This window comes from Vespa crabro, chromosome 1, assembly GCF_910589235.1.
Source record: "Vespa crabro chromosome 1, iyVesCrab1.2, whole genome shotgun sequence".
Classification (NCBI taxonomy): domain Eukaryota; kingdom Metazoa; phylum Arthropoda; class Insecta; order Hymenoptera; family Vespidae; genus Vespa; species Vespa crabro.
In genome coordinates this window covers 24,152,786-24,179,771 of record NC_060955.1, presented here as the reverse complement: position 1 = coordinate 24,179,771, position 26,986 = coordinate 24,152,786, and the positions used below count along the sequence as shown (strand labels likewise).

The 26,986-nt window shown below is 37.1% G+C and overlaps 6 protein-coding genes across 11 annotated transcripts; 3 read left to right on the top strand and 3 right to left on the bottom strand.

The window, feature by feature from the left end:
* The first annotated feature begins 154 nt into the window (after window positions 1-154).
* On the top strand, window positions 155-944 carry LOC124432515 (adenosine 5'-monophosphoramidase HINT1). The gene is made up of 2 exons (XM_046981536.1): window positions 155-440; window positions 567-944. Exons 1-2 carry the CDS (start codon window positions 240-242, stop codon window positions 834-836), a joined length of 471 nt encoding a protein of 156 aa, XP_046837492.1. The 5' UTR covers window positions 155-239; the 3' UTR covers window positions 837-944.
* A 15-nt stretch (window positions 945-959) lies between these two features.
* Window positions 960-2,076, bottom strand: LOC124432511 (dihydrofolate reductase). The gene is made up of 5 exons (XM_046981521.1): window positions 1,869-2,076; window positions 1,623-1,778; window positions 1,410-1,533; window positions 1,226-1,335; window positions 960-1,168 (listed from the first exon to the last, which is right to left on the bottom strand). The coding sequence occupies exons 1-5, from the start codon at window positions 1,949-1,951 to the stop codon at window positions 1,093-1,095; spliced, it is 549 nt and encodes a 182-aa protein (XP_046837477.1). The 5' UTR covers window positions 1,952-2,076; the 3' UTR covers window positions 960-1,092.
* Window positions 2,077-2,160: 84 nt separating this feature from the next.
* Window positions 2,161-4,448, bottom strand: LOC124432453 (gastrulation defective protein 1 homolog). The gene has a single exon (XM_046981437.1). The coding sequence runs from the start codon at window positions 4,048-4,050 to the stop codon at window positions 2,425-2,427; it is 1,626 nt and encodes a 541-aa protein (XP_046837393.1). The 5' UTR covers window positions 4,051-4,448; the 3' UTR covers window positions 2,161-2,424.
* LOC124432427 (frizzled-9-like) lies at window positions 2,544-18,154 on the top strand. 5 transcript variants are annotated; one of them, XM_046981419.1, is made up of 6 exons: window positions 5,013-5,337; window positions 5,590-5,731; window positions 16,126-16,345; window positions 16,434-16,609; window positions 16,709-17,198; window positions 17,279-18,154. In XM_046981419.1, exons 3-6 carry the CDS (start codon window positions 16,138-16,140, stop codon window positions 17,866-17,868), a joined length of 1,464 nt encoding a protein of 487 aa, XP_046837375.1. In that variant the 5' UTR covers window positions 5,013-5,337; window positions 5,590-5,731; window positions 16,126-16,137; the 3' UTR covers window positions 17,869-18,154. The 5 variants fall into 5 exon arrangements, with proteins under 5 accessions (XP_046837362.1, XP_046837375.1, XP_046837368.1 ...); XM_046981406.1 differs by lacking the exons at window positions 5,013-5,337; window positions 5,590-5,731 and adding an exon at window positions 2,544-2,678; XM_046981412.1 differs by lacking the exons at window positions 5,013-5,337; window positions 5,590-5,731 and adding an exon at window positions 11,273-11,381.
* Window positions 18,155-18,902: 748 nt separating this feature from the next.
* On the top strand, window positions 18,903-25,268 carry LOC124430114 (RRP12-like protein). Of its 2 annotated transcripts, none has more exons than XM_046976255.1 (23): window positions 18,903-19,209; window positions 19,405-19,576; window positions 19,654-19,780; window positions 19,858-20,040; window positions 20,123-20,282; window positions 20,359-20,537; window positions 20,633-20,868; window positions 20,959-21,126; window positions 21,260-21,377; window positions 21,468-21,632; window positions 21,723-21,844; window positions 21,912-22,026; window positions 22,101-22,337; window positions 22,429-22,655; window positions 22,726-22,849; window positions 22,929-23,214; window positions 23,309-23,466; window positions 23,573-23,835; window positions 23,926-24,089; window positions 24,177-24,371; window positions 24,469-24,576; window positions 24,655-24,814; window positions 24,902-25,268. In XM_046976255.1, exons 1-23 carry the CDS (start codon window positions 19,077-19,079, stop codon window positions 24,996-24,998), a joined length of 3,897 nt encoding a protein of 1,298 aa, XP_046832211.1. In that variant the 5' UTR covers window positions 18,903-19,076; the 3' UTR covers window positions 24,999-25,268. The 2 variants fall into 2 exon arrangements, with proteins under 2 accessions (XP_046832211.1, XP_046832202.1); XM_046976246.1 differs by having other exon boundaries at window positions 24,466-24,576.
* LOC124430171 (glutaredoxin-3) lies at window positions 25,168-26,816 on the bottom strand. Its single transcript, XM_046976375.1, has 3 exons — window positions 26,608-26,816; window positions 25,667-26,299; window positions 25,168-25,585 (listed from the first exon to the last, which is right to left on the bottom strand). The coding sequence occupies exons 1-3, from the start codon at window positions 26,667-26,669 to the stop codon at window positions 25,579-25,581; spliced, it is 702 nt and encodes a 233-aa protein (XP_046832331.1). The 5' UTR covers window positions 26,670-26,816; the 3' UTR covers window positions 25,168-25,578.
* Between the last annotated feature and the right edge of the window lie 170 nt (window positions 26,817-26,986).

Here is a 26,986-nt window from a genome sequence, read left to right as displayed (position 1 = left end):
GATCATATAATCGTTTAATCATTTAATATTGGAAAAGAAACAAAAGTCAAAAATTCAAGTTTATTTCTTGAACATTAATATTGCATATGAATCAAATATTCGCGCCTCATATTAAGTCTAGCATTACTTTATATTTCCAAGGTTGGTGATAATCTAAGCATGAGGGACCTTTAAACTTAAAACTATATCTCTAAATTTCCTTGTTAACGAACGTTCGTTAAATTTCACTTCTTTCGAAAATGTCTTTTTTCTTAAAATTTGCATTGATTCCGTCCAAAAGGATCGTATCTTCGAGTGGCAATATATCGAAGAGCTTGTATAAAAGAAAAATGGCGACCGAGGTGGAAAAAGCACAAACCGCTACTCCCGGCGGCGATACTATATTTGGAAAAATATTGCGTAAAGAACTACCGTGCAACTTCATTTACGAAGACGATAAGGTGAGCTATTAATAATTAGTAAAGAGAATGCGTATATTTGTCATCCATGTGTATCATTTTGCGATTTAACTGGAAGGTTAATTTTTCGGCGATTCAGCATGATTAATTGTTCTCTTTTTGGATCAGTGTGTCGCATTTAAAGATATCAACGCCCAAGCTCCTGTACACTTCTTGGTAATCCCAAGAAAACCAATTTCACAATTGTCAAAAGCAAGTAACGAGGATGAAGCTTTGTTGGGGCATTTGATGTTGGTAGCTCGACAAGTGGCAAAACAAGAAGGTCTGGATAATGGTTTTCGTTTGGTAATCAATGATGGAAAAGACGGTGCGCAATCGGTCTTTCATTTGCACCTGCATGTACTCGGCGGTAGGCAGATGCAATGGCCTCCGGGTTAACGACTTACGAATTATACGATCTAATCTTATTTCGCACGAATTCGAAACTCATGTATTACAAATATTTCCCTTTCGAATGTTAATAAAAGGATGAGGTTATGAAATATACATCAACGCCTTTAATAGAGTCTATATAAAATAGATTTCTTTTATTTTCGATACATTTAAAAATTAATTCATTCTGATTAAAAATGTTATTATTTATATCGTTAGTTTTCGTTCATTCATCTGTTTAACAAAAGTACAAGCTTTTCTTTCATTTTCTCTCGTAAACCGTATACTCGAACTGAATTCCATTTTCCTCCTGAATTCCATCTGGTACATTGGGATCCCTAAAAACGATCGCAATTATTATTTCGCGATACGTTAAAGGAATTGGCGAAACTTACTTGACCGGTACGAAATCGGTCGAAAGCTCTGGGAAAAATGTGTCACAATCGAAACGTTTCTTTATTCTCGTTAGATACAAACGATAAAAATTTGGTAATTCCAAAACGTCCTGAAATTAAAATATAAACTTTGTAGCAAGGGGAAAAAGTTATTATCCAAAGGATAATCTGGATGTAGGTTTACTTTATAAACGGAACTTCCTCCTATGACCCATATTTTTTCCACTTCTTCGCACAATGGTGGTTGAGACACAATGTCGAGTGCATCTGAAATACTTTTGCAAGGAATCGTTCCGCTTCCAAAGTTTCTACAAAAATTTGTTTAATGATATAAGTTCTTCGAAACGACTATCTAGAAAGGATTACTTTCTTAATCTTTCGAGTTTTAAATGATTACAGAGATTGTCTCGTCAAAACCATATTAATACGATTCTGCAAGGGTTTATATTTTGGCGGTATAGAATCCCAGGTTTTTCTACCCATCAGTACCACATTTTTTTTCTTTTCATTACTTGTTTTTGACGTCATATGCGTGAAAAAGGCCATTTCAGTCCTATATATGTGAGAATCACGATTAGACCATTATATCCAATTATATTTCAAGAAAGCGAATATTACGACGAGATATTAAAGTAAAACTTACTTCAGGTTCCACGGCAAATTTCCATTTATACCGATTCCTAAGTTTTCGCATGTCGCTGCTATTACATATAGTTTTAAATGCATCTCCCAATCGAAAAGAAAACTTGTGAAAACATTCAAATGTTTTAACGCAGCCGCAGATATATAAAATGGCTTATGGCTCGTACACGTGTTGTCCAAGGTTGACTAGTTGAAAGGGGGGGGGGGGGAGGGAAATGCAATTTCCCTTTCCAGTCACCAGATGGTACTGAAAGATCACTAGTTCTCTCGAAAAAATCAACCAAGGCCCTATCTATATTCTTTTACCTTTAATTACGTTGACATTACATCGTGTATTTTTTTTTGTTTGAAACAACGTTCTATACATATCTTTACAATAATAGCAATGTCTTTTCCAACGAAGAGATAAATAATACATAGTATATTATAAAACAACATTCATTATATGCTTTTGCACAGTACGTATCTTAAATTATTATTATTATTATTATTATTATTATTATTATCTTTTTATACTTATTTACAAGATATTATTTTTTTTTTCAATTAAGATCTATTTATGTCTTCTGTTTCTTGGTACTCGGGCCGCTATCTTGTTCGTCAGTTTGAAAAATAGTTTTTGGTTGTGTCTTCTTATACGCAGGTGCTATCCAGTATGGATTTTCCTCTGCTTCTTTCGCATATTTCAAAATTGCCTCTCTAGGATCCTGATCATCCTCTATTCTTTTACTGAGTCCAAGATTACGAATAACATAAGAACTTAATGTTCCACCGGACGACGCTACTCTTCCACCTTGACCGGAAGTAATCGGTAAGTCTGGACGTCGCGATTTCACAGGATCGAGACGATCTTTTTCCATTTGCTTTCTAACAGATTTAGGCCTATCTTGTCTAAATAACGGTAGGGCGTGTGGGGTTATAATTTGTTGAGTAGACATTACTTCCATGTGCTTGTGTTTGAAATGAGACTTGACGACGCATAATTTGGCACCTCTCATACTCCTGTTGATATCGTAATATACTTTAACAATACCATTTCCACAGCCAACAAATAATTGATTTAATTTTGGATGCCATAAAGTTTTAATAACGTGCGAATTGGTTACTGGTATTTCATTTATGCGGTCAAACGTTTTAGTATCGTAAAATAATATTTTACCCATGTCTTGACCCTTTTTTAAAGATTCACCAGTGACTATCATAGAATCGTCTGGACTGAACATACAATCCGTTGTTTCATATCTTGAAAATAAATCTTTTACTTCGAATATTGGAACTTTGAATGATCTTAAGTCCCATAATTTCAATGTATCGTCGCAACTCCTCGTTGCCAAAGTTTGTCCAAGGTAAGAAAAACTCAAGCTTGATATTTCATTATTCGAGCCATGGGCGTTTCTTAAAGTCAAGGACGGATTCACAAAATTTTTTCTATGATCCCACATTTGTATGGAACCGTCTATACATCCGCATGCCACGACGGTTCCCTCCCGGCTATAACTACACGTAGTTGGAATAGTCTTTACACCATTTTGTGCTCTACATTTTATAACGTTCTTGTGACCACGTGGCCTATGTAACAGCCAAATTCTACAGGTGCTATCTTGCGAACAGGTTAAATATTCCTCTTTGTTAAATGGATGCCAACATCCACAATTCAGACCTGCTGTGTGACCCTTTGTACGTGCCATGTCCGTTATGTATTGATCGCCTTTCACGGTTTCGCATTTTTCAAACCCATCCCTATCCAATACCTTAGCTTGTGCCGCTCCTGATATAACCAGTATTACATCTCCGGTCGTAGAGTATTGTAAACATTTTATTGGATGATTTTCACAAGGTTGCAAAGTTCTAAAACTTCGCATCGACGAATCCATACCAGCGAAATCCCAAAAACAGACATCGTAATCGATCGATCCTGATGCAAGACGTGCTCCGGATGGATCTGCAGCAATAGCAATTACTGCCTTCGTACCATGTGTCATTGTTACCTCGTGAGTGCAAGGAATTTTCTCTTTCAATGACATTTCCTCTGTCTCAGATTCCTCGTCCTCGTCCTCGTCCTCGTCCTCGTCCTCCTCCTCCTCCTCCTCCTCCTCCTCCTCTCCATCATCTTCTTCCCTTTTGTCGTCAATAAGAATCTTTTTGGAAGAGCGTATTTGCGAATCGTTAGCCACCTTACTCATTTTTTCTTTCGAAAACGAAAATAATAGTACAAAGTTGAAAGCGTCGTAGTCGCTTATTTGTTTCTCACGCTTAATCGTGCCAACAATATCGACGCGTTAAAATATACAACGAAACTATGCTTACGTATGTTTATCTAGAGTGGAAAATACGAGCTCGTGTAGAGTATGGTAAATGTTGGACAAGTTCTTTCTTAGGGGAAAGTGCATCGAGATGATTTCAATTTCTCGTAAAGTGAAATAACGAAAAGCGAAGAGATTTAACACAAATTCTATATGTAATTTCTTTATTTTTCATATTGTTATTCGTTTTTAAATAATGAATAAGTATTATATATACTTATATATTAGGTTGGAAACTATGAAATGAACGTTGAATAAAAATAAATAACTAAACAAAAACGCCCGTTTCATAGTTTCCAACCTAATAGATGGCGCTGTTACAGCTAGTAAAATTTGTTGCCTCTCTCTTTGATTCCTCGATGTTGGTACGCCTACAAATTTACTACTTTTTTTTTTTTGACCCCTGAAATTTTTTTGACTTTACTCATCAATTTTTTTTTTACATAATTATTTTCATGCGTTTTTCTTTTACAACGGAAACAAATATTCCTTGTTAGTGCAATTTTTTTCTTGATTCATGTTTCGATGATAATGTAACGTGTAAGCGTTAGTACACCGTCTTGAACGTAAGGTGGTGTTAGCGTCTCTCTCGTGCATAAATATGCGAAACGTTGAAGCGAACAAGTCGTATGCTATTAATTAATATGATTTTACGAAGGTACGTTATAACAGGCATTATTTAAAGTGATTTGTCGAAATTGTCTTCGTCGTAAGAGAAGAAATTTGTCGAATTTATGTTTAAAACGTTACGAGGATATCTTAAAAAAAATAAAAATAATAATAATAATAATAAAAAAGTAATATTCTAAGGAGACAATGAATGAATGAATTTTATAGAAACAAAAAGGAAAAGAAATTGTAAAAACCGCACGATGCTTTACTCGGAGCATAAGTGTGTGCGCGTTTGTGATACACGCTGGCATATTTCTCGAGTTTGGGAGGGGGAAGGGAAAGGACACGCCGCGTGTGCACGGCCGACTGCCTGCGAGTGGCTGCTTTATTATTAGCAGTTCTTGCTGGATCCTTTGATCTTAGCCGACCTCGAAGCACTACGCCACTCACACCTGTCGACTGCCGTTTCTACTTCAATCAGGAAAGCAGAAAAATGTCTCTATCTTCTTACACTCGAGAGAGATTTACGAAAGAGAAGAGACAGTTTGCTTAAAGGTGCACATACTTAAATATGCGATAAACGAATCAATTTATCTTTATCTTTATCTTCGATTATCCTTCAATCGTATAATCATATATCGCCTTAAGCCAGTATATTATTACAATTCTCTCTTTTTTTTTTCTCTTTTTCTTTTTTTTTTCCGTTAAAATGTCTCATTTACTATCAATACATAACGCTACGTTGTACGTTATATACCAATAAAAGTTGATTCAGACTTTTTTCATAAACGTTTCTCACTTTCGTAGTCGAGAACCACTGGTAGGTCGGCTGAATATTCTAAGAAGTTGAGTACCACAGGAGATCATTACGTTATGGCGGTAGGGCCCGCAAGGGTGGGACTAGTGGGTCAGCCAAGCGAACCGAATCTCCCCTTCACGCCTTAAAAAGGTCAGTCGAAGCCACTACCCTCCATTCCCTATAAATATACGCTTAACTTACATTTCATTTTCCATTATTCCTTTCGTGTCCTTTGTTTCCTGATACACGTAATACTTTTGTCGGAAAAAATTGTAAAATAATTTGTCTCTCGTGTAATTTCTCAAGGATCCACGCAAACTTTTGTTCCACTCATCTTTCTTGGAAGAGGCCTAATTAAAATGAGAAAAATACTACGTTGGCATTAACCAAAGGGAAAGAAAGTTACGCGATCGTTACAGGAAATCGCGATGTGGAATGCGGTGCGACCACATGTCGCGCAGATGCCAAAGCGTATGGGGTTAATCGTTGCTTTCGTCAATTAGCACATTTGCGGTGTAATTGACATGAAAGAGAAGACATGCGATCTTGTTCATTTTGTTGCGGCGAAATTGTTTTTGATCGTCTTTACGGGTCAGCCTATACGTCTCGCCTTAATAAAATAACTAATTTCGCCAAAGACGAGCAACTACCGACGATTTTAGCGATAAAAAGCGGAAGTATTCCTTGGAGAAATTCGCTAATTAACCGTACAATTCGATGAGAAACATCGGCCGAATACTATGTAGGTACTTGCTACCAGAAAGGAATAATCGCGATAACGAAGTCGATCGCATAACTCTTCCATATAAAAATTCATTATTTTCGAGTTTTTCTCTCTCTCTCTCCCTCTCTCTAGAAAGGAACGAAATAAGAACGAAAGAAATTTCATTACTCGGCATTAACGCTAAGACAGAAAATGATAAGAAAATATTATTATTTTTTAATACGAAGAATTTTCTCCAAGGTGCAATTCTCTCTTACCCTTTCTCTTGTTTCAGACCGCAGACTTTGATAGTACATAAAATCGCAAAGAATTAAAGGCCCCAAGTCGGATCACACCTTCGGGATACGTGAGCGCGGAACACCCGTTATTACGTTACAGAAACGAGTATCTTGGGGGCCTGTAAACTTCTACGTGTAAGAGATGGACCGAGAAAAAAAAAGGGAACAGATATAGGAAAGAGATAGGATGATTCTTGGAAGGAGAACTCTTTCGAGCCCTTCAAATATAGCCACCTACTTATATAGCATATACATTATACATGTACGTCGCGGCAAGTGGTAAAAATCACTCCCTTTAATTTGATCCCTTCCAGACCTTGCTACCTTGCGCTCTTGAAATGCTTCTGGCCTTCGAAGGCGTAGTAACTTTGTAATAATCTATACCTACTGAGAAAGATAAAAGAACGTTATTAAATTCACGCGAACATTGAATATCATCTTACAAAAACTTTTCTCTAATAATAATATCACAAATGTTATCAAAATAAATGTTGAACGGTGATAGCATCGAAGATAGACGGTTTTGAGTTTGGAAGCTACGGATAGTGTCAAAGTCGTGAGAGATGCGATCGAATAGCGGAGAGAAACGGGATTTCGCTCGAGCTGGAGGAGATACGTAGAGTTGGCAGATAGAAGGGAAAGGAAGGGAGAGGGGGGAGAGAGAGAGAGAGAGAAGGAGGGAGAAAGAGAGAGGAGAGATACTGGCGGATACGTAAATGGTGCAAGGGAGCCTCTCATTACTCGGTAATAGCCCGTAATAACATGGATTTAATGCGCGGCTTCAAGTAGAGGCTATAAGCTATAAGCAATCGTTCGCCGCCTTCGGCACTTTTAATGAATAGCCCCCTACTCCTTTCCCGGATGTTCATCTCTCTTTTTCTTTTATCATCTCTTGTACCTAACGAAATTTGAAAAATAACTAATTTTCTACGGACTAAAAGTTTTATCCGGCTTTACATTTATTATATATTTATTGAGAGAAAAATAGAAGGAGTATGTTAAATTTTGTAAAAAGATGAGTCCTCTTTGAAAAGTCGAAAAAAGGTATCGAAGAACGTTCGAATGACGAAGAGAAAAAGATTCGAGGTATATGTTCGAAGACATAATTGCGCTCGGATGAAGCTCGAAGAGAAAAGAGCTAAGGATGTTGGTGGGCGATCGAGGGTCCCGAGGCGACTGCGTCTACGTCTGTGACTGCGACGGCAGCGGTGGCGGCGGCGGCGGCGGCGGCGGCGGCGGCGGCAGCGGCAGCGGCGAACCATCAAAGGGAACTGTAATTAGCTGCGCATGTGCCGTGCGGCCAAGCGGAGCACCGGACGCGGGAATTCCCACTTTTTGCTCGCAATCTTCATTGCTGGACGCTCTTGGGACGAAACCCTCTTGCCGATCTTCTTCTCTTCATCTGTATCTTCTTCTCCTTCTTCTTCTTCTTCTTCTTCTTCTTCTTCTTCTTTTCTTTCTTGACTTCCCTCACGAAGAAATTCACGGCGATTACCATCTCACCGTAAACGATGCGACCCGAGACGCTGATTTGGATTAAAACGTATGAATCTCGAAAAAGTACGTTTACAAGTTTACGTTATATATATATATATTTTTTTTATCCTTTTTTAATTAAATTTAAACATTAACTTTTACGATCATCGGCCCGTCTTTGAATTCGAAATTCGCAATGCCCGAGTGGAAGTAAAAAATGGGGATACACACGGCTGGCAGTTTGAGAAAGCACCGAGCCGAACTGACCGCCGTGCCGAGACACGTTGAGATTTTAAACTTTTTCTGCGTCTGTCGCTTGAAAATCACGATTCGATTCACCGGGATCGGTCGAGAACGGACGGGGACGAGTTTTTGGGCCCTTCGACGTTAGGCCCTTCACCTTCTCTTCTTTTCTTCCCTTTATTCGTGTCTCCTCGCATGGGATCATTCCTCTTTTTGTTTCTTTTGTGAGCCGCGGAACGATCGAGCTCGAAGAAATATCACTGGATAGTCCTATAGCCCGATCATAATTATCTAGAGAATTTAGCGAAAGAATTCGTTTTAACTGACCTACATACACGGTGGGGCACCTTTTATAGGTACACATTTTAATGAGATTTTTCTCCTCTTAATCTCTCATCGTCAAAAAGTAAATTATACGCGACCATAGGAATCGGCAACTCGATACCAGTTTTTTTACAGGACGGAGCTCGGTTAATAAATGCAGAAAAGTAGCTCCGGACGTGGACTCGCTTTGCTCGAAATATCCAAGGCACGTTCCAAGGAGGAACCGCCGATGGATCTTCACATCCATCTTCTTTGTTCTCCTTTTTCTGGTTGGAGCCGCCGCTTCTTTTACCCCTATTGTTTCTACCTCATCGTTGGCGTCCTTTCTTTCATTCATGACCGGCGAAATCAAATCGATGCCCGATGAACCCTAAGAATGCTGACAATTTTTGAAACATTCCTTTTACATGTCACGGAGCAATTCTTCTTTTTTTCGTTTTTTTTTTTTTTTTTCGAGTATATAGTTTTCTTTCTTTTGTATATCTATTCGAAATTATAGCGACAGTCCTTCGTGGAATAACAATTATTTCTAATGAATGGCCGACGCGCAAGTTCATTAAGATCTCGTATGCAACATTTTCTCTCGCGAGGAAGACAGTGCCGTAAATCTTTTCAGACGCGACCGCGGTCGAGTGCATAGAGATGCACGAAGCACGAGGTACCCTCCATGAATCACATCGATTCGTTCATCTTTTTGTTATTCTTTTTATTCGTAACAAGAGTGAGGGGGGAGGGGGAAAAAGAGAAAAATATATTCGCACATTAAAAGCGCACTCTTAGGTGCACGCCCTTATGCGAGAAAATGGATTTATAATCGCGTTTGATAATACCGTTGGTGGTCGAGACGTAAAAGGAGAAATACGAACGCGATATTACGATGTATCATCGATCATTATCTTATACAAGAACGAGCATTAACGTGCATTAACTTTGCCTCCTTCGATGTGAATTTAATACGTCGTGATGTAAGTCTAGGTTTGATTAAAGGAGACAATCTTGAGAAATTCACCAACGATTTCTGCACCGATCGATTTCTTTTCTATCGCTATATATTCACTGCTGCATCTGATATTAGTTCGAAGACGAGCTTGTGTTTTTCGAATTAGAAAGAAATGAAAAAAAGAAAAAAAAACAAACAAAAGAAAAGAATGAAAGACAAAGTTAGAAGAAATATAGGAGAGCGGTTATTGAAGATATTCGTTACGGGCCGGCTTATACACATTAACACGATTTTCAAGTTTCTCGACCCCATGCTCGTTGGACCCGTGCTCGGGGCCTCTTTTCATGTCTGTCGGACCAGTCGCAACGGTCTGTTACGCCCATCGAAGGACGACCGAGGGAGTAACGATAGAGCTTCTCCGGTGCGGAGCTTTCATGCAGCGAAATAAAGAAACCGGTGAGACAGGTCGTGTCCTATGGTTTTCTTTGATGTAATCCGCACGAAGACTCTCATTTTCTCTTAAACGCGAAAGTACTAATTACGATCCTCTTATACCTTCCGCACGTTCTTTTTCCCCCGATCCTTTTCTATCGACGACGTAGGCGGTATCTATTTCGAAAATAATACTCTTGCTATTTCTTTATTTTCACGTTTTGAATACATGTAAATTTGTCAAGTTTATTTGCTTCGTTCTTTGGAAGATTCAACGAAAAGAAAGCTGACACGTAATCTCTTATTGAAATCATGTAAGTACGTACTTACATAGCAGAGATACGATGAGTGGGATGCGATACCTAAAGGATACATGAGTACGTCGCAACGAAATTTATTAGAAGCCCGTCTCGGTGCCGTCGAAATTTTATTCAGCGCCTGAACGGCAAAGGCTAAGTCCATTGTGAGCCGTAATGAAATCATACAAAAGGGTTGTTGGCCGTGGATACTGAGGGACCCTGTTGGAGGGACGGAGATAGTAGGAGCTGGAGTATCACGAAAAGAAAGTAAAAAGCGCCGGAGCGAGAGAAGGAGAAGAAAGAAAGAAAGAAAGAAAGAAAAAGGAAAGAGAGCGAGTAAAGCGAGAGAAGGGCGAAAGAACAATGAGGAAAAAACAAAGGGCGCCCTCCCGTGAGGAAATATGAATCCACCATGGTCAGTTGGCTAATCAAAATCTACTTTGTAAGCGTGTATATAATATCCTACGTTATTATATACCACTTTGAAGCTCGAAAATGTATATTCGAGGAATCGATTATTTCGCGTTCACCTCTCTCTCTCTCTCTCTCTTCTTTCTCAGTGATATTCTTGTCGGGTTAGAAAAAAAGAATCGTCCTAACGACGGAACAAAGCTAAACGAGCGATTAGGAGATCTGTTCTAACCTCGACGATATAAAACGTATTCGAATTTATTCGAGCGATCATCCTGTCGGGATAGATATCAGAGAGAGAGAGAGAGAGAGAGAGAGAGAGAGAGAGAGAGAGAGAGAGAGAGAGAGAGAGAGAGAGTGGGGAAAGAAAAGCATACCTGTTTTGTCCCGTTCGTCATAAAGCATTGACGTAACCATTTCCGGGAATTCGGAGTGAAATTCATTGCTACGGGATTGCTCGGCGTACTCCGTCAGTCTCCCTTTGTTCCTAATTGCGCTTGTGGGATTGGTTCGATGACTAGCGGCGGTAGAGCCAAAATAATAGGTACCCGTGGCGGCGGCCCGTGAGGGTCGAGGCGAGGCGTGGAAAAGGGAAAGAATCCTTTGGCGAGAAAGAGAAGCGCGCGCTCGAGCGCGAGAAGTTTGAAAGAGAAAAGACGAAAGCGCGCAGCAGGTATGTGCCCATAGCGTATACCAAGTAGAGAGAGCTCCAGTCGCACGTTGCCGAGTAAAGCCGAACGTTGCCGAGTATTAGGTTAAGGATCGTCGAGAAGTGCCGACGTCGCACGAGAGTTTGTTGTGAATCCGATGCTCGGACCATCGACAGTCCACTTCGACTCGTCGTCGCGATATCATCGAGTTTTTCTTTTCCACGCGTTCCTCCACTCTGATCTACTTATTCCTTACGTATCGTTGTTATGACTTACAAACGTGATTTTATATCAACGAAATTGTGTCGATCGAAGTATAACCGTGAAACATCAATGATTACGCGCATAAAAAGTTAAATAAGTTTTTGCGAGACGCGATGCGCGCTAAATTTGAAAGAAGATGAATCGAAATTGTGTCACGTTCAACGACTCCTTCACGCGATATCAAACTATTTAAAAAGAATACCGTGAAACGATATATACAAATATTTTCGATCGTAGAGTAGAGAATGATACATATTTGGAGAACGATCTCGTTATTATCGGCGGTGTTTGTCCTCGCAAGAGCGTGGGGCATTAATCACGCTGGTCAAGCGGGCACGAATACGAAATGCGAGAGACTCAGCGTTTCGTTTTGCCATGGACTGCGTTACAATCTCACTGCCATGCCGAATTTTATGGGCCACGAGGATCAGTTGCAAGCGGAACGTGGCGTGAGTTTGCTCATTTCTCCTTAGATTAGATTTCATATCATTCTAGATCTTACGTTTTAGTTTGATTCCAACTAGTAACGTATATACATCCTATATATGAAAATTCAAACGGAATCGAACGAATGAGCTTACGTCAAAAGGGGGGATCGATTACGACGAGATTACCTTTTTTGCTATTAATCAAAACGATTTAGTTTCAGATTGTTTTTTTTTTTTTTTTTTTTTTTTTTTTTTTTTACTACTACGTCTAAAGAGGATTAAACCGAATTATTAATGTTTTTCTCTCTTCATACTATGTGATTTTTAAAAGTCATCGGTGTGATGTCGCAATAGGCCAGATTAACGAATCCATGGAACGAAGGCACGGCATTGCGCGCGAGATAGCACGTTGAAGCCTCGGAGGAAAGCCATATACGTGTGTCTCTACGACGCAGGTGGCTTTTATAGTCCTGTCGATAAGATCAAAGGGAGCCGCAAAAGCCTTTACTCCGACGCGTCTTTGCGTCTCTGTAAATCATTTTCACGATAAGGCGGCTTCGCGATAAACGCTGTTACAGCGGCTATTCATGGACATCGTTTTGCGCCCGGCTCCATTCACATTTTCTCTCTTCGTCCGAGATAGAATATCGAATTCCATGCATTCGTCGGGTTCTCTTCGATATTTAAACGAGCCGTACGGACCCTCATTAAATTTATTACAGTAAGAGAAAGACGATCAGCGTGACTTTGACTAGCATCGTCAAATTTTCTCGATAGAATTCGTTCGACGAGGAAGAATGTCTCGTAAATCGAAGAAAAAAAGGAGGAACGGATTTATACGTTAATCTAATTATATTCGAAGAAATTGCCCTCGGAGGGAGAGTCGCACAGCGAACTTGGAATAAATTCGTTCGTATAGTAGTAACTATATATATATATATATATATATATATATTTGATCTTGTCGGATCGTTCGCGGCTCGTATAACCACTCGGCAGAACCGACTTTTCCAGGAAACATCCTGTTGAAAAGTAAACGAGCTTCTCTCGTCTACTTTACCCTCGACTCCTTCGAAATCTCGTCCGTTTGGTCGGATTACCCTTTGAATTTCTTATAATTTATTTCCTCTACGTCTTTCCGTTCATTTTCTCTTTATTTCGACGTTATGCCGACGAAAAAAGAGAGAAGTGCAACGATATAAAAGTTTATTCGCGTTCGCGTATCTCGCGGGCTCGATGTCAGACATGAAAAGCGCATTAAGACGATCGGATATCGCTGAGGATAGGGGCCTTTTGATGATCGCCGATCGAGATAGCTCGCCGGCAAACCCAGATGGTTTCTAACCTCAAAACCTCTCCTCGATACCGTCCAAGTAATTAATTTGAAAGTCGGTTTAATTAGTTGCCTCCGTGATTCTCTCTTTTAGCTAACTATGAAGTAATATCTTTTAAATCGCTAAATAAAGAAGCGGACTCGCTTCCTTTCTATGTATTATTTCTTTTATCGGTGTTTCGAGCAATGAACTTTCTTGAAGATATCATTTTTAGCTTATTACAGGTAAATGGTATCTATCGGCTATCTGCTGGATGATCATCAATCGCGAATCTAACCGGCAAGCGAGTCGAGTATTCGTTGTTCATTTCTTCTTGTACGATGGAATGAAAAAATTGCACAAATGAAAGGTTAATGAACGGTGCGTCGAGAGCAGTCTCGAGGACGAACGAAGGGAAGGAGGAGAGAGCGAACGATCACAGAAGCGTGTATGAGACGCGACGGGACGTATCGTGGATAAATTAAAGTCGATCTTTTTAGTGGCTTGCGAAGGACGGCGACAAAGGCGCGCAAATTATTCAATACATACGTCGTCATTGAGCAACGCTCACATCTTTTATAATGTACAAACGAAAGTAGAAAGAGATAAAACGCTAAGAAGAAGATTTCTTTTTTAATTACATTTTTGTTTACAAATAATTCGACGTTACATTGTATTTTCGTACTCAATGAAAACAATGTTGGAGGTAGATGCATGTGTGCGCAGGAACGATTGGTCTCTCTTGTCGCTGCGTTAAAATCTCCAGCTGTGCGAATCGGTGTACACGCTGAGAGAAATTATATAAAGGACGTGCGTGGAAGGCGAGTCGTCGACATTAAAGGATCAAAGGGACGGTTCTATCTATCCTATCAAATCTTTTTGCTGATCCTTCGACGGAAAAGGAGAAGAAGAAAAGAAATAAGGAAGGAAGGAAGGAAGGAAGGAAGGAAGAAAAAAAGAAAGAAAGAAAGGAGGTCACCGCAAGAAGCTTTTTCGCCGACGTATTCGTACATACGCGCACATAACATGCGCGTACATATCCTGCGTACTCGAGGGAATATCGAAGGCAAGGCACGCGGCTATAAAAGCTGAACCGATCCGAGCGAGAGGAACGACCCGAGGCTGTTGAAGGAGTTCTGGTGAGGGGAACGAAAGGGTGAAATGAGGAGAGGGAGAGAGAAAAGAGGAAGCCGCTCGAATCGTGCGAGTACGAAGCAAGAAGAAGAAAATGAGAGAGATAGAGTGGAGAGAGAGAGAGAGAGAGAGAGAAAGAAGATGAAAAGGAGAAGAAGCGGACTACATCTTACCACTACTAATACACTACTACGCAACGCAAAGTCTCTTCGTTGTCTCCGAGAGAGAGCTAAGGAAAGAGAAGGTCTCTCTCTCTTTCTCTTTTTCGCGAGCCATCTCGGTTGTCTGTCAAGACACTTTTAAAACGCTATCCTCCAGCAGAAGCATCGACGTGGAGCCACCCTTTCTCTCCCTTCAAGGTGGATTCCCTTCTTTCTTATTCCCTATGGTGCTCTCGGCGGGCCATTCTCGGAGAAAAACGTGAAATAACGAAGGAAGGGAATGCACCATGCGGGAACCGGTCTCCGTTTCTTCGTTCGTTCCTTCTTTCCTTCCTTCCTTCCTTCCTTCGTTGATTTCTGTTCTTCCCCAGAACGCATAGTCTAGCTCTCGTCGTTCCAGACAAGGAAGAACTTTTTATCTTCTTCTTTCTTCTCTTCCTTCTCCTCTTCTTCTTCTTCGTCATTGTCGTCGTCGAATCAAGAGGAGAGACCGACCGTGACAGGGACGAGCATCCGTCACGAGACCGATGCGATCCATCTTCCAACGTCCTCTCTCGTTTTTTCCTCCATTATACTCGAGGGTGCAAAGGAACTATCGCGGTGAAGCTTCTTTACTTTCCTTTACCAAATGCGACCATTTATGCGACCACCACATAATAGCTATATATATATATATATATATATATACACACATAACTATATATTTGAGATGCCATTAGACTCGCTAGATATTTTTATTTTATTTCACAATTAATGTCGATTTAAATATGAGACGAATTTTGTAAAATGGACGAGACATTTGCTCCTATGATAAGGATTCGAAAAAAGAAAGAGAGAGAGAGAGAGAGAGAGAGAGAGAGCGCGCGCGCGAAACGTTTTCGAGATGCCCGGAGGGATGTAGAAAAAGAGAAAGAGGAGGAAGAGGAGGAGAGGAGGACTACGACGATCGAAAATAAGGGGGTAATGCACCTAACGGGGCGGAGGAGACGGCGGTTCCATGAGATATAACGAGCGGTGGGCATCACGGGCAATTATCCCGCCCATTCTTCCCGCCTCTAGTCTCGCTGGACGTTTCGTTCTCTTCCCTTCGAAGGGCCCGTCGCTTCGAGTCCTCCCTTCTAGCTGCTCCCTGCTCCATTACACCGAGGAGAGAGGAAAAATACTCCCTGTTCCTCCACCTCTACGATGTTCCTTCAAATTATAGCCTCGTGAAATTACGTGGTCACCCGTAACACCCGAGAAAGAGAACCCATTCGCCGATCTTCGAAAGAACTTTCGATCTTCCCTGTTAAAATCTAATTTAACCGCTAGAATAAAAGAAAGTCTTAGCTTCTTCGTATTAGTATCGTTATAGATACCCACTTGATTGTGTAATCTTTACAAAGTTGTAGCTGTCCCAAAAAGTTATGTACCAATAACTTGGTAAATGTTTAATAAATAAATAATTAGTTCTTTTATTTCTTTTAGCTAGCGACACTGATGCCTCTAGTGCATTACAACTGTTCGAAACACTTGAGGCTCTTTCTTTGTGCCGTCTTTGCCCCTGTATGCTCCGAACATGTGGCCATGCAGATACCCGCCTGCAAATCTCTCTGTCTTTCGGTTAGGAGAGAGTGCGAGCCGGCACTGACCAGCCTCACTCTTCCTTGGCCACATATGCTCGACTGCGATCGATTTTTGGATCGAGGTAACGACGAAATCAACTTTTTACGTAGTCTTTGATTAGGTTTTACGAATCGTTTCTAACAATTCTTTTTCTTTCGTTGATCTTTCAGGTAACACACTTTGCGTTCAACCACCCGAGGAAACTCTTCTCTCGGAAGCCGCCGTTCCGTCTGTTCAACAACAATGGCCAACGCAAGAACAAATTCAGCCTGTTCAAACGTCCACGGGACTGCAGAATCATCATCAGTGTCCGCCTCATTTCGTACAAACGCCGGATGTACAAATGGTGAATGGGAAAATTTCAAATCGAATTTAATTTAACGATTTGACAAGTCAAATTTAATTTAATCCAATATAATCTATATACATCTATTTAATATTTTAGATCTCTTGTGCTCCACGTTGCGGTACTGACGCTTATTATCGTGCCGAAGATAAAAAATTTGCCGAACGATGGATGATAGGATGGGCATGGCTCTGCTTTTTATCCACCCTTTTCACTCTTTTAACGTTCTGGGTCGAGCCCTCCAGATTCCGTTATCCAGAGAGACCCATAGTATTTTTGGCCCTCTGTTACAACTTATTGTCGGTAAATTATATCATCAGAGGTGCAATCGGTGTCGAAATTCTTAGCTGTGTCAGCCAACTCGATGGACCGAGTTATGTGCCGGTTCACGACGGATTAAAGAGTATTCCTTGTACGAGCTGGTGGATCGTCAAGCATTATCTGAGTTTAGCCAGTAGCACTTGGTGGGCGATATTGTGCGGTTGTTGGTTTCTCAGCGCTAGAAACGAGTGGAGTAGCGAAGCTTTGCACAATATTGCTTCGTATCTACATGCAGTTGCTTGGGGATTACCGCTCTTTGCTACCGGAGGTAACACCCAGTATTTTTTTATTATTTTTCAAAATTTTATTCAGAGCCTTCAAATGAATCTTATTATTTTCCTTTTACAGGCAGCTTACTTTCTCGTCAGATAGTTGCCGATGAACTTACTGGTCTCTGTCAAATCGCCGATGAATCCGCTTTGTGGCTTGAAGTTTTACCACACGCGATTCTGATCTTTCTTGGTTGCATTTTAGCAGCAGTGGCAGGTGGTGCGTTGATTCGCGTACGACGTGCTATACGTTCGGCCGGTCGTAGCGCGACGAAGTTGGAGAGACTGATGACTCGTCTTGGAATCTTTGCGTTGCTTTACGCCTTACCAGCCCTTGGTAGCTTAACCTGTATTCTACACGAGTCTTCGACAAGACCTCGGTGGCGAACGCTCGCACTTCTCGCTGCTCTTGATTGTCGATCAGCGGAGAACTGTGTACCGGGCCCTGTTTATAGAGCGGCAGGTCTCGAAGTGGCTCTTCTCAGGCCATTTTTGTCTTTGGTCATTGGCGTGACCTCGGGTATGTGGGTCTGGTCTGGCAAAACTTGTAGAGCTTGGAGTAAATTACTCGCAGCTCCTAGTAAACCTACCAGATCGATCCCAACTGCCCAACCTCTGACACAAAATGTTCTTCGGAATTTTAAACCTGATGTAAATAATCTGCCATGAGGAGAGTATTAGTGAAATGTACGCAAAGGAATTTCGAAATTGTACATAATATGTAAATATTACGAATGTATTATATTTTCTAAAGACCGATCTTTTAGACGTGTTTAAAACGCTCTTTATATATATATATATATATATTTTTTTTTTTCTTTTTTTTTTTTTTTTATCGATTTTCATTTGTAGGTAAGATGAAGCTGTACAGACAATTCATTTTAATTATGAAATCATTGTTTCTTAATATGCTGTATTAATTTAATACAAAAATAAAGCAATTTGAAATCGTCAATGTTTCAAGTTCCTCTCCAAATTATCTTCCGAAGATATTGCGGATCTTTCTAATCGATATAGAATTAATCTCTTTTAGTAGATATATTCGTTGAGAAATTAATATATCATACGCGAGCGAAGCGAATATTAGGAGAATATTTCTGTTTTCTCAGTACTATTATGGGATGCAAGTACTACTGAGCGAATGGTTGGATATTTTAAGGCTGTTCAAAAATCTTTTCAATCTAAAGCAAACTAAATATTAAATTATTTACATTTTACGTTGCTAATCGTACTTGAACAGATAGATAGAATTCTAAAATAATTTCTTAGGGAGACCCATTGAAATATTCTAAATCTTTATTTTTCTTCTTAAGCAATATGAAGTAAAAATAAAAGTTAATTGTACAAAATATAAAGTTTGTAGAATTAATAAACACTTTTCAATTTATCTATCTTCAAAAAAGTATAATTAAGTATATAGTTTTTCTTGTCAAACGTACTACTATTTTTACTACATACAAAAAGTTTTGTCACATACTATCTCGGTCGTTAAATTACGCGCGAGAGTTTATCCATAAACTTATGCATCGATGCAATAGGCTCATGGTATATCTCTATTGCACTTATAGTTCATATTTTGTCCTTATTTATCGTTGAGGTCGCTACGAGCGAAAGATGGTGACTCTATGATCCATAGTTTTTAAGGTTAACTAAATTAACGCCACCTATATCTAATAAGTTCTCTCGACTGTATTTTCGGCCATTTCATATTAAATGCTGGGTACGGGTGGTTGTAAACTACGGAGGTAACTTGTAGAAAGAAACCTGGTAGATTTTTGTTGTTAATACTATTTCTTGTTAATATTATTTCTTGTTAATAGTATTTATTGTTAATAATATTTATTGGAAGTAGTAAAAAGGATCTATTTTTAAATATAATGGGTAAAATAGCGCGATTAAATAGTAAAAGCAAAGCAAAGCGTTGGCCAAAAGGCCAAAGCTCTAATTCAAATCCGGAAACAACAAAGCACCGAGAAAGAGCTACATGGATGTTTTTTAAAGATTTTGGTGGTACGTTGTTATTTTATATAATTTTGTCTAATTAATTCTTCTATAACGTCTATAATCTTTCACAATTAATAGATTTTTATTATAGGCTTATATAAACAATATATACATATGTAGTTGTTTTTCTTCAAGTACTACGATAATTGTGATTCAGAATTTTATATTAAGTATTATACTATTTTACGGTATTTTCTTTAGGAACGCCGGGTATAACAACAGAAGATTTGCAAAAACATGATGCTATGCAAAGTATTCTACCTCAAATAGAAAATATAGATATCGATGAAGATCAAGTAGAAAGTAGTACAGTCGATTCTGCGGGTACATTTGCAAGCACTTATAGTAACTGTACAAATATTTCTTTCAATCGGTAACTATAATAACTATAATGTCCTTAATAATTTTTTGTGCTTAAGGATGCATATTCACAATAATAATCTTTTATAGATTTTTAAGTCACTTTCAATCTAAGTCGTTAATCCATAAGGAGATGTTAGCAGTATTATCAGCAGTTACCGAAGTTATTAAACAAAATGGGGGGGCTGAAACCTCAACCGAGTATTTCGCAGCATTGGTAAATATAATACATTTTTTAAAAATTTAGGTAAAAAAAAAACCTTTTTCTTTTTTGTTTCTTTTTTCTCTTTCTAGATGAGTACTCTAGAGGCAGTTGATACGGATACATCCGTTGCTGCCACTCTTTCACTTTTAGGTATGGGATTAAGAACTGTACCTAAAAATGTTCTCAATGCACAATTTGGCCCAACAAGTCAAATCTTTCTCCAAATATTAACAAAGTATATAGAAACAGAAAATTTTCTAATTATAAGACACGTAAGTTTATTGTAATTAGATATTAATATAAAATATTTCAGTCTTGCGTTATCAACTATTGTAAATTTTATTATCCTTCTAGTGTCTCAGCTGTCTTTCACTGTTGTTACGGTTTCAAGAAGCCGCGGTTTGGTCAAATTCTTCGACAATGCAAATTTTAGACGCCATTTTGTCATTCTCTATTCATATTAAACCTAAAATAAGGAAGGTAGCTCAGCATGGAATATGTGCCATACTTAAAGGTATTTTTTAATTATTGAACAAGACAATAAATTATTCATTTTCAAAAAAATACATTGTGTCTTTGATGCGTTATAGGAAGTGATTTAATGAGAAGTGAAAATTGTCCTGCTTACCATCCGGCTGCACCACAAGTTGCTAAACATTGTGTAAATCAATTGAACGCAGCTTGCGAACCTGGTGGAATAACCAACATCCTTCATACTCTCACGTTACTTAAGGACATTATCCACCATTTACCAAAGTCATACGTAAAGGTATATCTTATAAGACAGTCTATTTTGCTTTTTTTTTTTTTTTTCTTTTTTTTTATACGCATATGCATTATAACATTCAATTTCATTTGATGTAGACTATTTGCGAGGGACTTTTAAGTATTATGGGATTAAAAAATGTTTTGATAACATCGTGCTGTTTGCAAACGTTGCATGGATTGTTCGTGTCTAGGCCGTCGGAAGTAATATTACCATCGCAAAGAAATGCCCAAATTATAACTGCCCTTTATGATTATCAACCTCCTGCGAATGATGCACAACCAACTCTAGCTTGGTTGACCGTTATGCAAGAGGCTCATTGCAATCTCATTCAGTAAGTAGAAAGGAACTACAAGGAATATACGTCATCGATTCTGGTAATGCAGGGTGAAATTTTTTAAAATGTATATATTAATAATTGTAGAAATTCTATGGATATGTGTGCTGCCATTGTACCTCGAATGTTAGAAAAATGTATTGAATTGTGGCTCTCTGATAAACAAGAAGTCATATCGGGTACATCTCATACTATAAAAATACTTTTACAAGATTGCATTGGGCCGCTATGCGAAAATGAAGAAAAAGTTAAAAGGTAAATGTTTTTAGTTATTGAACGTATAGGAATTTGATATAAATAAGGATTTATATTTGTAGATAGAAAATTGACAACTTTTATTTATTGAATGTACATAAACTTGATATAAATAAATATATTTGGTTTGTAGATACAAAGTAATAATGGATCAAATAATAGATATGATGTATAAAACAACGAAGTACCAGTATCTTGACAGGAATATACCATTTGATAATATTCTTCATTTAATCGCATTGCTCTTTCAAGTAATTATCTTTTTCTTATAAAAATGATGTAAAAAAATGTACCGTAAAGACTGTAATGTATCGTTATTATATAAAATATTTACTTTACAGATAACTAAAAAAATAAAAAGTCCACAGCTTTTAGAAATTTTGAAGACATTAGCAGAATTACGGGAATCGTACAACTTTGCATGTAATGCAGGTGTTGAATACGCGATTGGAGCTGCTATAAAAGCACTGGGTCCTCGTGTTGTTTTACAGACCTTACCTTTACAAGTATGTTACTTGTAAGATTTGATAAAAATGAATTTATAAAATGAACCTTATAAATAAAATTTATAATTATAATAAATATATTTTTTATAGATTGGAAAAGATGCTATAAACTTAGAGAGAAGTTGGCTACTTCCATTGTTGAAAGATTGCATAACTCATGGATCACTTTCTTTCTTCACAGATATGTTGCTACCATTAGCAGTAATATGCAAGTAAGTATATTCTATGATACTTTAAATAAACATTTTTAAATATTATTTTTACGTATATTTGTTTTAGCATAAAATCCAAAGAACCAATAGGAGGAAAAACTTATGAATTCCTTCTAACGCAAGTATGGACAATATTGCCAAGTTTATGTAATGATGCTGATGACGTGAAAGACAATTTCAAGGTACGCGTATAAGATAATTCGTGAGATATCTATTTGTGAAAAATTTTCTATATTTATTATTTATGTATTCCTAGAACATCGCTAAATTGTTGGGAACAATTATCAGTGGAGTTAAAGATTTAAGATTATCAGTAATGGCAGCTTTAAGAAAACTGATCACAAAGGCAACAGAAGTTAACAACAATGAAGATATATTGGAACTTGCTCGTTTTGCCAAAAATTATCTACCACTTTTGTTTGCTTTATACACAACTAAACCAACTGGAACGGATGAAGAGGGGCATCGTTTAGCTACATTTGATACGATTAAGGTAACATTTTAAATATTTCAAACTAGAAAGTAAAAGGAGCAATATTTTACACTAATTTAATTTAATATTTATATATTTGAACTATTTTCAGATATATCTGACAATAACAGACAAGATATTGGTAAATGAGCTATTTGATAAATCATTAAGTAAATTGAACGATGTCGAAGCAGATGATTTTTTCAAAGAAAGCGTATATGACTTAATAAGATTGTTAATCGAATATACTGACATCGATAGATTAAAGAAATTTTACGATTTGTGTCTACCGTACATAGAAGATAAAACAAAACGAAAGGAACAGAAGAAAGCATACAGGTAATTTAACACATTCTTCACATGTTCGGATATATGTCAAATATGAAATTAAATTGGAGAATATTTTTAGATTTATAGAAGGATTGTGCGGTAGTGATAAAGAAATGTGTAAAAATTTTGTACAAGAACATAGACGAGAAATTCAAAAAATGATGATTGCTTCTGCAACTAAATTAATTCAAACGAGTAAAGGAGTATGTATATTATTACTTTTTTTTTTTTCATCCTATTGAATCATTGTAATATATCTTTTATCTAATTTTTCCCCTTAAGGCCCGTATAAGATGTTTGACACATCTTGTAAAAAGTCACCCACAGTTAGAAAGAACGAAATTTTTACAAGCCATCATTCCGGAAGCGATATTATCCCTAAAGGATATAAATCAGAAATGTCGAATTTCGGCATATCAATTGTTAAACGTCATTGCTGATAAATTTTTGGAAAAGCCTGAATATCTTAAAGAATATATAGACATGGTAATTGCAGGCTTAGGCGGCGAACAAAAATACAGTAGTTACACTCTACTAGCTCTTGCTTCCCTCACATATCATTATAATGGTAATTACCAATTTGATCATTATTTTTCATGATTGTCTATTCCATTTTGTATTACGTTGTTATAATAATATATAAATCATGTTTTATTATATAGGTTCCTTGGGTATAGAAACTTTGGAGGAAATATTAGGACATGCGTGTTTGCTTGCAATTAGTTCCACAAGAGAAATAGTAGAATCAGCATTGTCATATATTAAAGTGTATATAACCGTAATGCCGTCTCTGATAATAGCAAAAACATTAACGAAAATAGTAAGTAAAATTGTGTATGATATTTAATCGTCTCTTTAATGATACTATAATATTTCTAAACAACTCAATTTTTTTTCTTTCTTTTTTTTTTTTTTTCTTTTTTTAGGTAAGTGCTTTGTCCGATATGAACGATGATTGTAAAAGGCATTTTAGGCAAAAAGTTCGAGATATTTTCACCAAATTGATACGGAAATATAGTATAAGAACCATTTCCGGAATGGTGCCAGTATCAGACACAATACTTCATAAAAGATTAAAAAATATTCATAAAGTAGAAGAAATTAAAAAGAAAAGTAGGGAATTGAAGAAAATGAAACAGAGTGAAAAGGACACAGACACTGATTTCAGTGCAAAAAGAAGACCAAAAAGGTAGACTTATATATTCATAATCACAAAATACAATTGCATAAAACAATGTACGTCACAGGTCGTTATCCTTTTCTTTTTTTTTTTTTTTAGCATGGAAGATCTCTTGGCAGACAGTGAAGAATTTGATGATATGGATGAGGACGAGCCAAAAAAGAACAACAAAAAGCGAACATCAAGAAAAGAAGCTTGGATCAAAGAGAACGAAGAAAATATTGTTGATTTGATTGATCCAACAACTGCCAGAAATATAACTAGTTAGTTTTTTTTTCTTTTATTTTTTTTTTTTTTTTTTTTTTTTTTTTTAACGGCATTACTAAGAAGCAATTTCGTCTGTCTTGCAGCGACTCAACCTGGGAATGCATCCAACATGAAAGAACCCATTAAAAAACTGAAAGAACCAAAAGATTACGGATTTAAAACTGCTCCAGATGGACGAATTATTATTAAGGATGATAATCAAAAAGATGATAGCGATACGGAAAATACAAAAAGAAAACGATTATTATCCGAGGATGATTCGAATGATGACGATTATGGTAATTTTATGATATATAATTTATTGTTAATAAAGTAAATATGTGATATTTGGAAATAATGTTTTTTTTTTTTTTTTGTTTTTTTTTTTTACAGAAGATGACGAACAGGACAAAAATTCAATAATATCTAGCAATAGAAAGCGAAAACATGGTGCATGTTCCGATACAACAAGTTTAAAGAGTTTTGCTGTATCGAAATATCGAGGCAAGTACTACTAAGAATGTCAGGAAATAATTTTACTAAAGAATACAATTTGTAATGAAACTATTGCTTTTGTTATAGCTGGAGGTTCAGGTATTCATAGACCACTAAAAGTGCAAAAAATTGAACATACACCTGGTTCGGAATATCGCGCACATAAAGCAGGAGGTGACATCAAGAAGAAGGGCAAACCTGACCCTTATGCTTACGTTCCATTGACAAGAGCTGCTCTAAATAAGCGGTAAATGATGATATATAAAAAAAGAAAGAAAAAAAAACCACTTATAAAATAATATCCTCTGGTACAAATAAATGTATTAATTTTCAGAAAGAAGAAAAAAATGGCAACAAAGCTTCGAGGTATCGTTGCTGGAGCTAAGAAAGGAGCACAAATTGGAATGAAAAGCAAAAGAAGTAATAAATAAATAGATCATTTATTACGTTTCATAATTGAATAGAAAGAAAATGAATTAATAACGAGTGTACCATATCGTTATTTAAAAAGACTGATAGATAAGTAAATCGAAGCTCCAGCGATTTTACTACCTCCACTTTTGGCCTTTCGCGAGCGAGCGAGCGAGCAAGCAATGCGTCTTAGCCAGAAAATGATATTTTATTTAATTTATGTACAATTACACAGAGTGCAATTTGTAATTTATAGTTGAATTTTTAAATAAATGAATATTTAATATTAATTTTTAATATTTTTATATTCAATGTTGTAATAAAAAAAAAAAAAAAAGAAAAAAAAAAGAAAGTTAAGTTATAAAGTACATTTCGTATCTGTTCGAAATGCTTGGATTTTACATGACAAGGTGAAAAATGAGATGTTTAATTTGCTAGATAATATACATTAGTTATCAACGAATAAATCGTACGTTTTGAAATGTTTGAATTGAAACATTGAACTATTTAAGTAAAAATTGCTTCCAGTTGTAGATAAAAATGTGGTATTATAGATAATTTAAGGAAATGTAGATGTAATTAATTAGCTGTAGTCCTATTTTAACTTCTGTAACAAAAGATACAATATCATTCTTATTATAAACCAGATAAATTTATACATGTTAGTTATCCTCATTGATTCATTTACCTATCTTGAGAGACACTTTTTTTAGGTAACATACTGTCTAGGTCACCTGAGTCACTCATTTCTTTTACAATATCTAATCCACCAATAAGTTCGCCATTAATATACAACTGCGGATAAGTCGGCCAATTGCTAAACTTCTTCAAACCTTCTCTGACCGCGTTATCTTGAAGTATATCAAATGTTTGATACTCCGTTCTATGAGAATCAAGAAGAGCGATCATAGTTCTTGAAAAACCACAGCGTGGATGTTCACGGTTTCCCTTCATGAAGAGCATACAAGGCGCATGATTTATAAGCTTCTTTAGTCTGGCCTCTAGAGTGTCCTTTGGCGATACTATATTGGCCTGAGCCGAATCTTGGCTGGTTAAATGTTTTTTAACTTTTTCAATTAATAAAGCAGGATTAACTCCGTCGATTCTATCTATTATTTCCTCATCTCTGTATAATAAAACTGTTGGTACGGCGGCGATGCCAGCTTTCAAAGAAACTTCAGGTAAATTCTCTGCCTCTATCATAGCAAACTTGACCTTTTTGTACTCTGTCAATGTTATCATTTCTTCTAGAACATCGTTTATTTGTTTGCACTGTTCTGCCCATGGTGCAAAAAAGTGAATAACAGATAGATCTTTGGACCTTGGATATAAAAATAATATTCGTATGTATTAAAAGAAATTTATTGCTCTTTGCTCTTTTATAGCAGAGCATGAAATGAAAAAAATGCAATAAGAAAAGTGTTTGAAATACGATAAATATCAAAAAGAAGAAAGAAATTCTGTTAATTTTTTGAGCTTGAGGAAAAATCGATAATCGTTCGAATAACAAGAAGAATATGTTGTTCGTATAGGAATAAAATAAGACTTTGGAAATAAAGTGATAATAATAAGGTTGGAAAAAAGAAAGGAATATTTTCAATAAAGACAATGAAAGGAACGTTTGCTTACTTGATGAATTCAACGTATTCTGGTGTGGTATTTAAAACGGTGACAGTCATCCTGTCACCCATTAATATGGTAGTATAGAACAATGAAAAAAAGAACGTATTATTCTAGAGAAATGTTCACCGGTAAATGTCTCGTTCTTGCGAACACACGACGAACGGTCACGAGCATCACGACTACGCGACCGGAGTTATCGCTCTCATGGAGGTTTAGAATTACCAAGCTTTGCGATTGGTTTACCGAGATCCAATCATCGATAAGAATTTAGCAGAACGTACGTTCGCGGTAAATTACGACCGATTTAACATTATACGACGATTCGATCATAGATTTTCATATTTTTCGACGTATTAACGACTTATCTTTTCTTATAATTTGATTA

Bases quoted from the DNA above. Each gene is read 5' to 3' on its own strand.
- LOC124432515 (XM_046981536.1), top strand. From the start codon at position 240: ATGTCTTTTTTCTTAAAATTTGCATTGATTCCGTCCAAAAGGATCGTA. The intron at 441-566 runs GTGAGCTATTAA...TTTTTGGATCAG, and splicing joins TCATTTACGAAGACGATAAG to TGTGTCGCATTTAAAGATAT.
- LOC124432511 (XM_046981521.1), bottom strand. From the start codon at position 1,951: ATGCATTTAAAACTATATGTAATAGCAGCGACATGCGAAAACTTAGGA. The intron at 1,534-1,622 runs GTAATCATTTAA...AAATTTTTGTAG, and splicing joins GTTTTGACGAGACAATCTCT to AAACTTTGGAAGCGGAACGA. The intron at 1,336-1,409 runs GTAAACCTACAT...TTTTAATTTCAG, and splicing joins GAGGAAGTTCCGTTTATAAA to GACGTTTTGGAATTACCAAA.
- LOC124432453 (XM_046981437.1), bottom strand. From the start codon at position 4,050: ATGAGTAAGGTGGCTAACGATTCGCAAATACGCTCTTCCAAAAAGATT.
- LOC124432427 (XM_046981397.1), top strand. From the start codon at position 11,868: ATGATACATATTTGGAGAACGATCTCGTTATTATCGGCGGTGTTTGTC. The intron at 16,346-16,433 runs GTAACGACGAAA...TTGATCTTTCAG, and splicing joins CGATCGATTTTTGGATCGAG to GTAACACACTTTGCGTTCAA. The intron at 16,610-16,708 runs GTGAATGGGAAA...TTAATATTTTAG, and splicing joins AAACGCCGGATGTACAAATG to ATCTCTTGTGCTCCACGTTG.
- LOC124430114 (XM_046976246.1), top strand. From the start codon at position 19,077: ATGGGTAAAATAGCGCGATTAAATAGTAAAAGCAAAGCAAAGCGTTGG. The intron at 21,633-21,722 runs GTATGTTACTTG...TATTTTTTATAG, and splicing joins TACAGACCTTACCTTTACAA to ATTGGAAAAGATGCTATAAA. The intron at 21,845-21,911 runs GTAAGTATATTC...TATTTGTTTTAG, and splicing joins CCATTAGCAGTAATATGCAA to CATAAAATCCAAAGAACCAA.
- LOC124430171 (XM_046976375.1), bottom strand. From the start codon at position 26,669: ATGGGTGACAGGATGACTGTCACCGTTTTAAATACCACACCAGAATAC. The intron at 26,300-26,607 runs GTAAGCAAACGT...TTTATATCCAAG, and splicing joins GAATACGTTGAATTCATCAA to GTCCAAAGATCTATCTGTTA.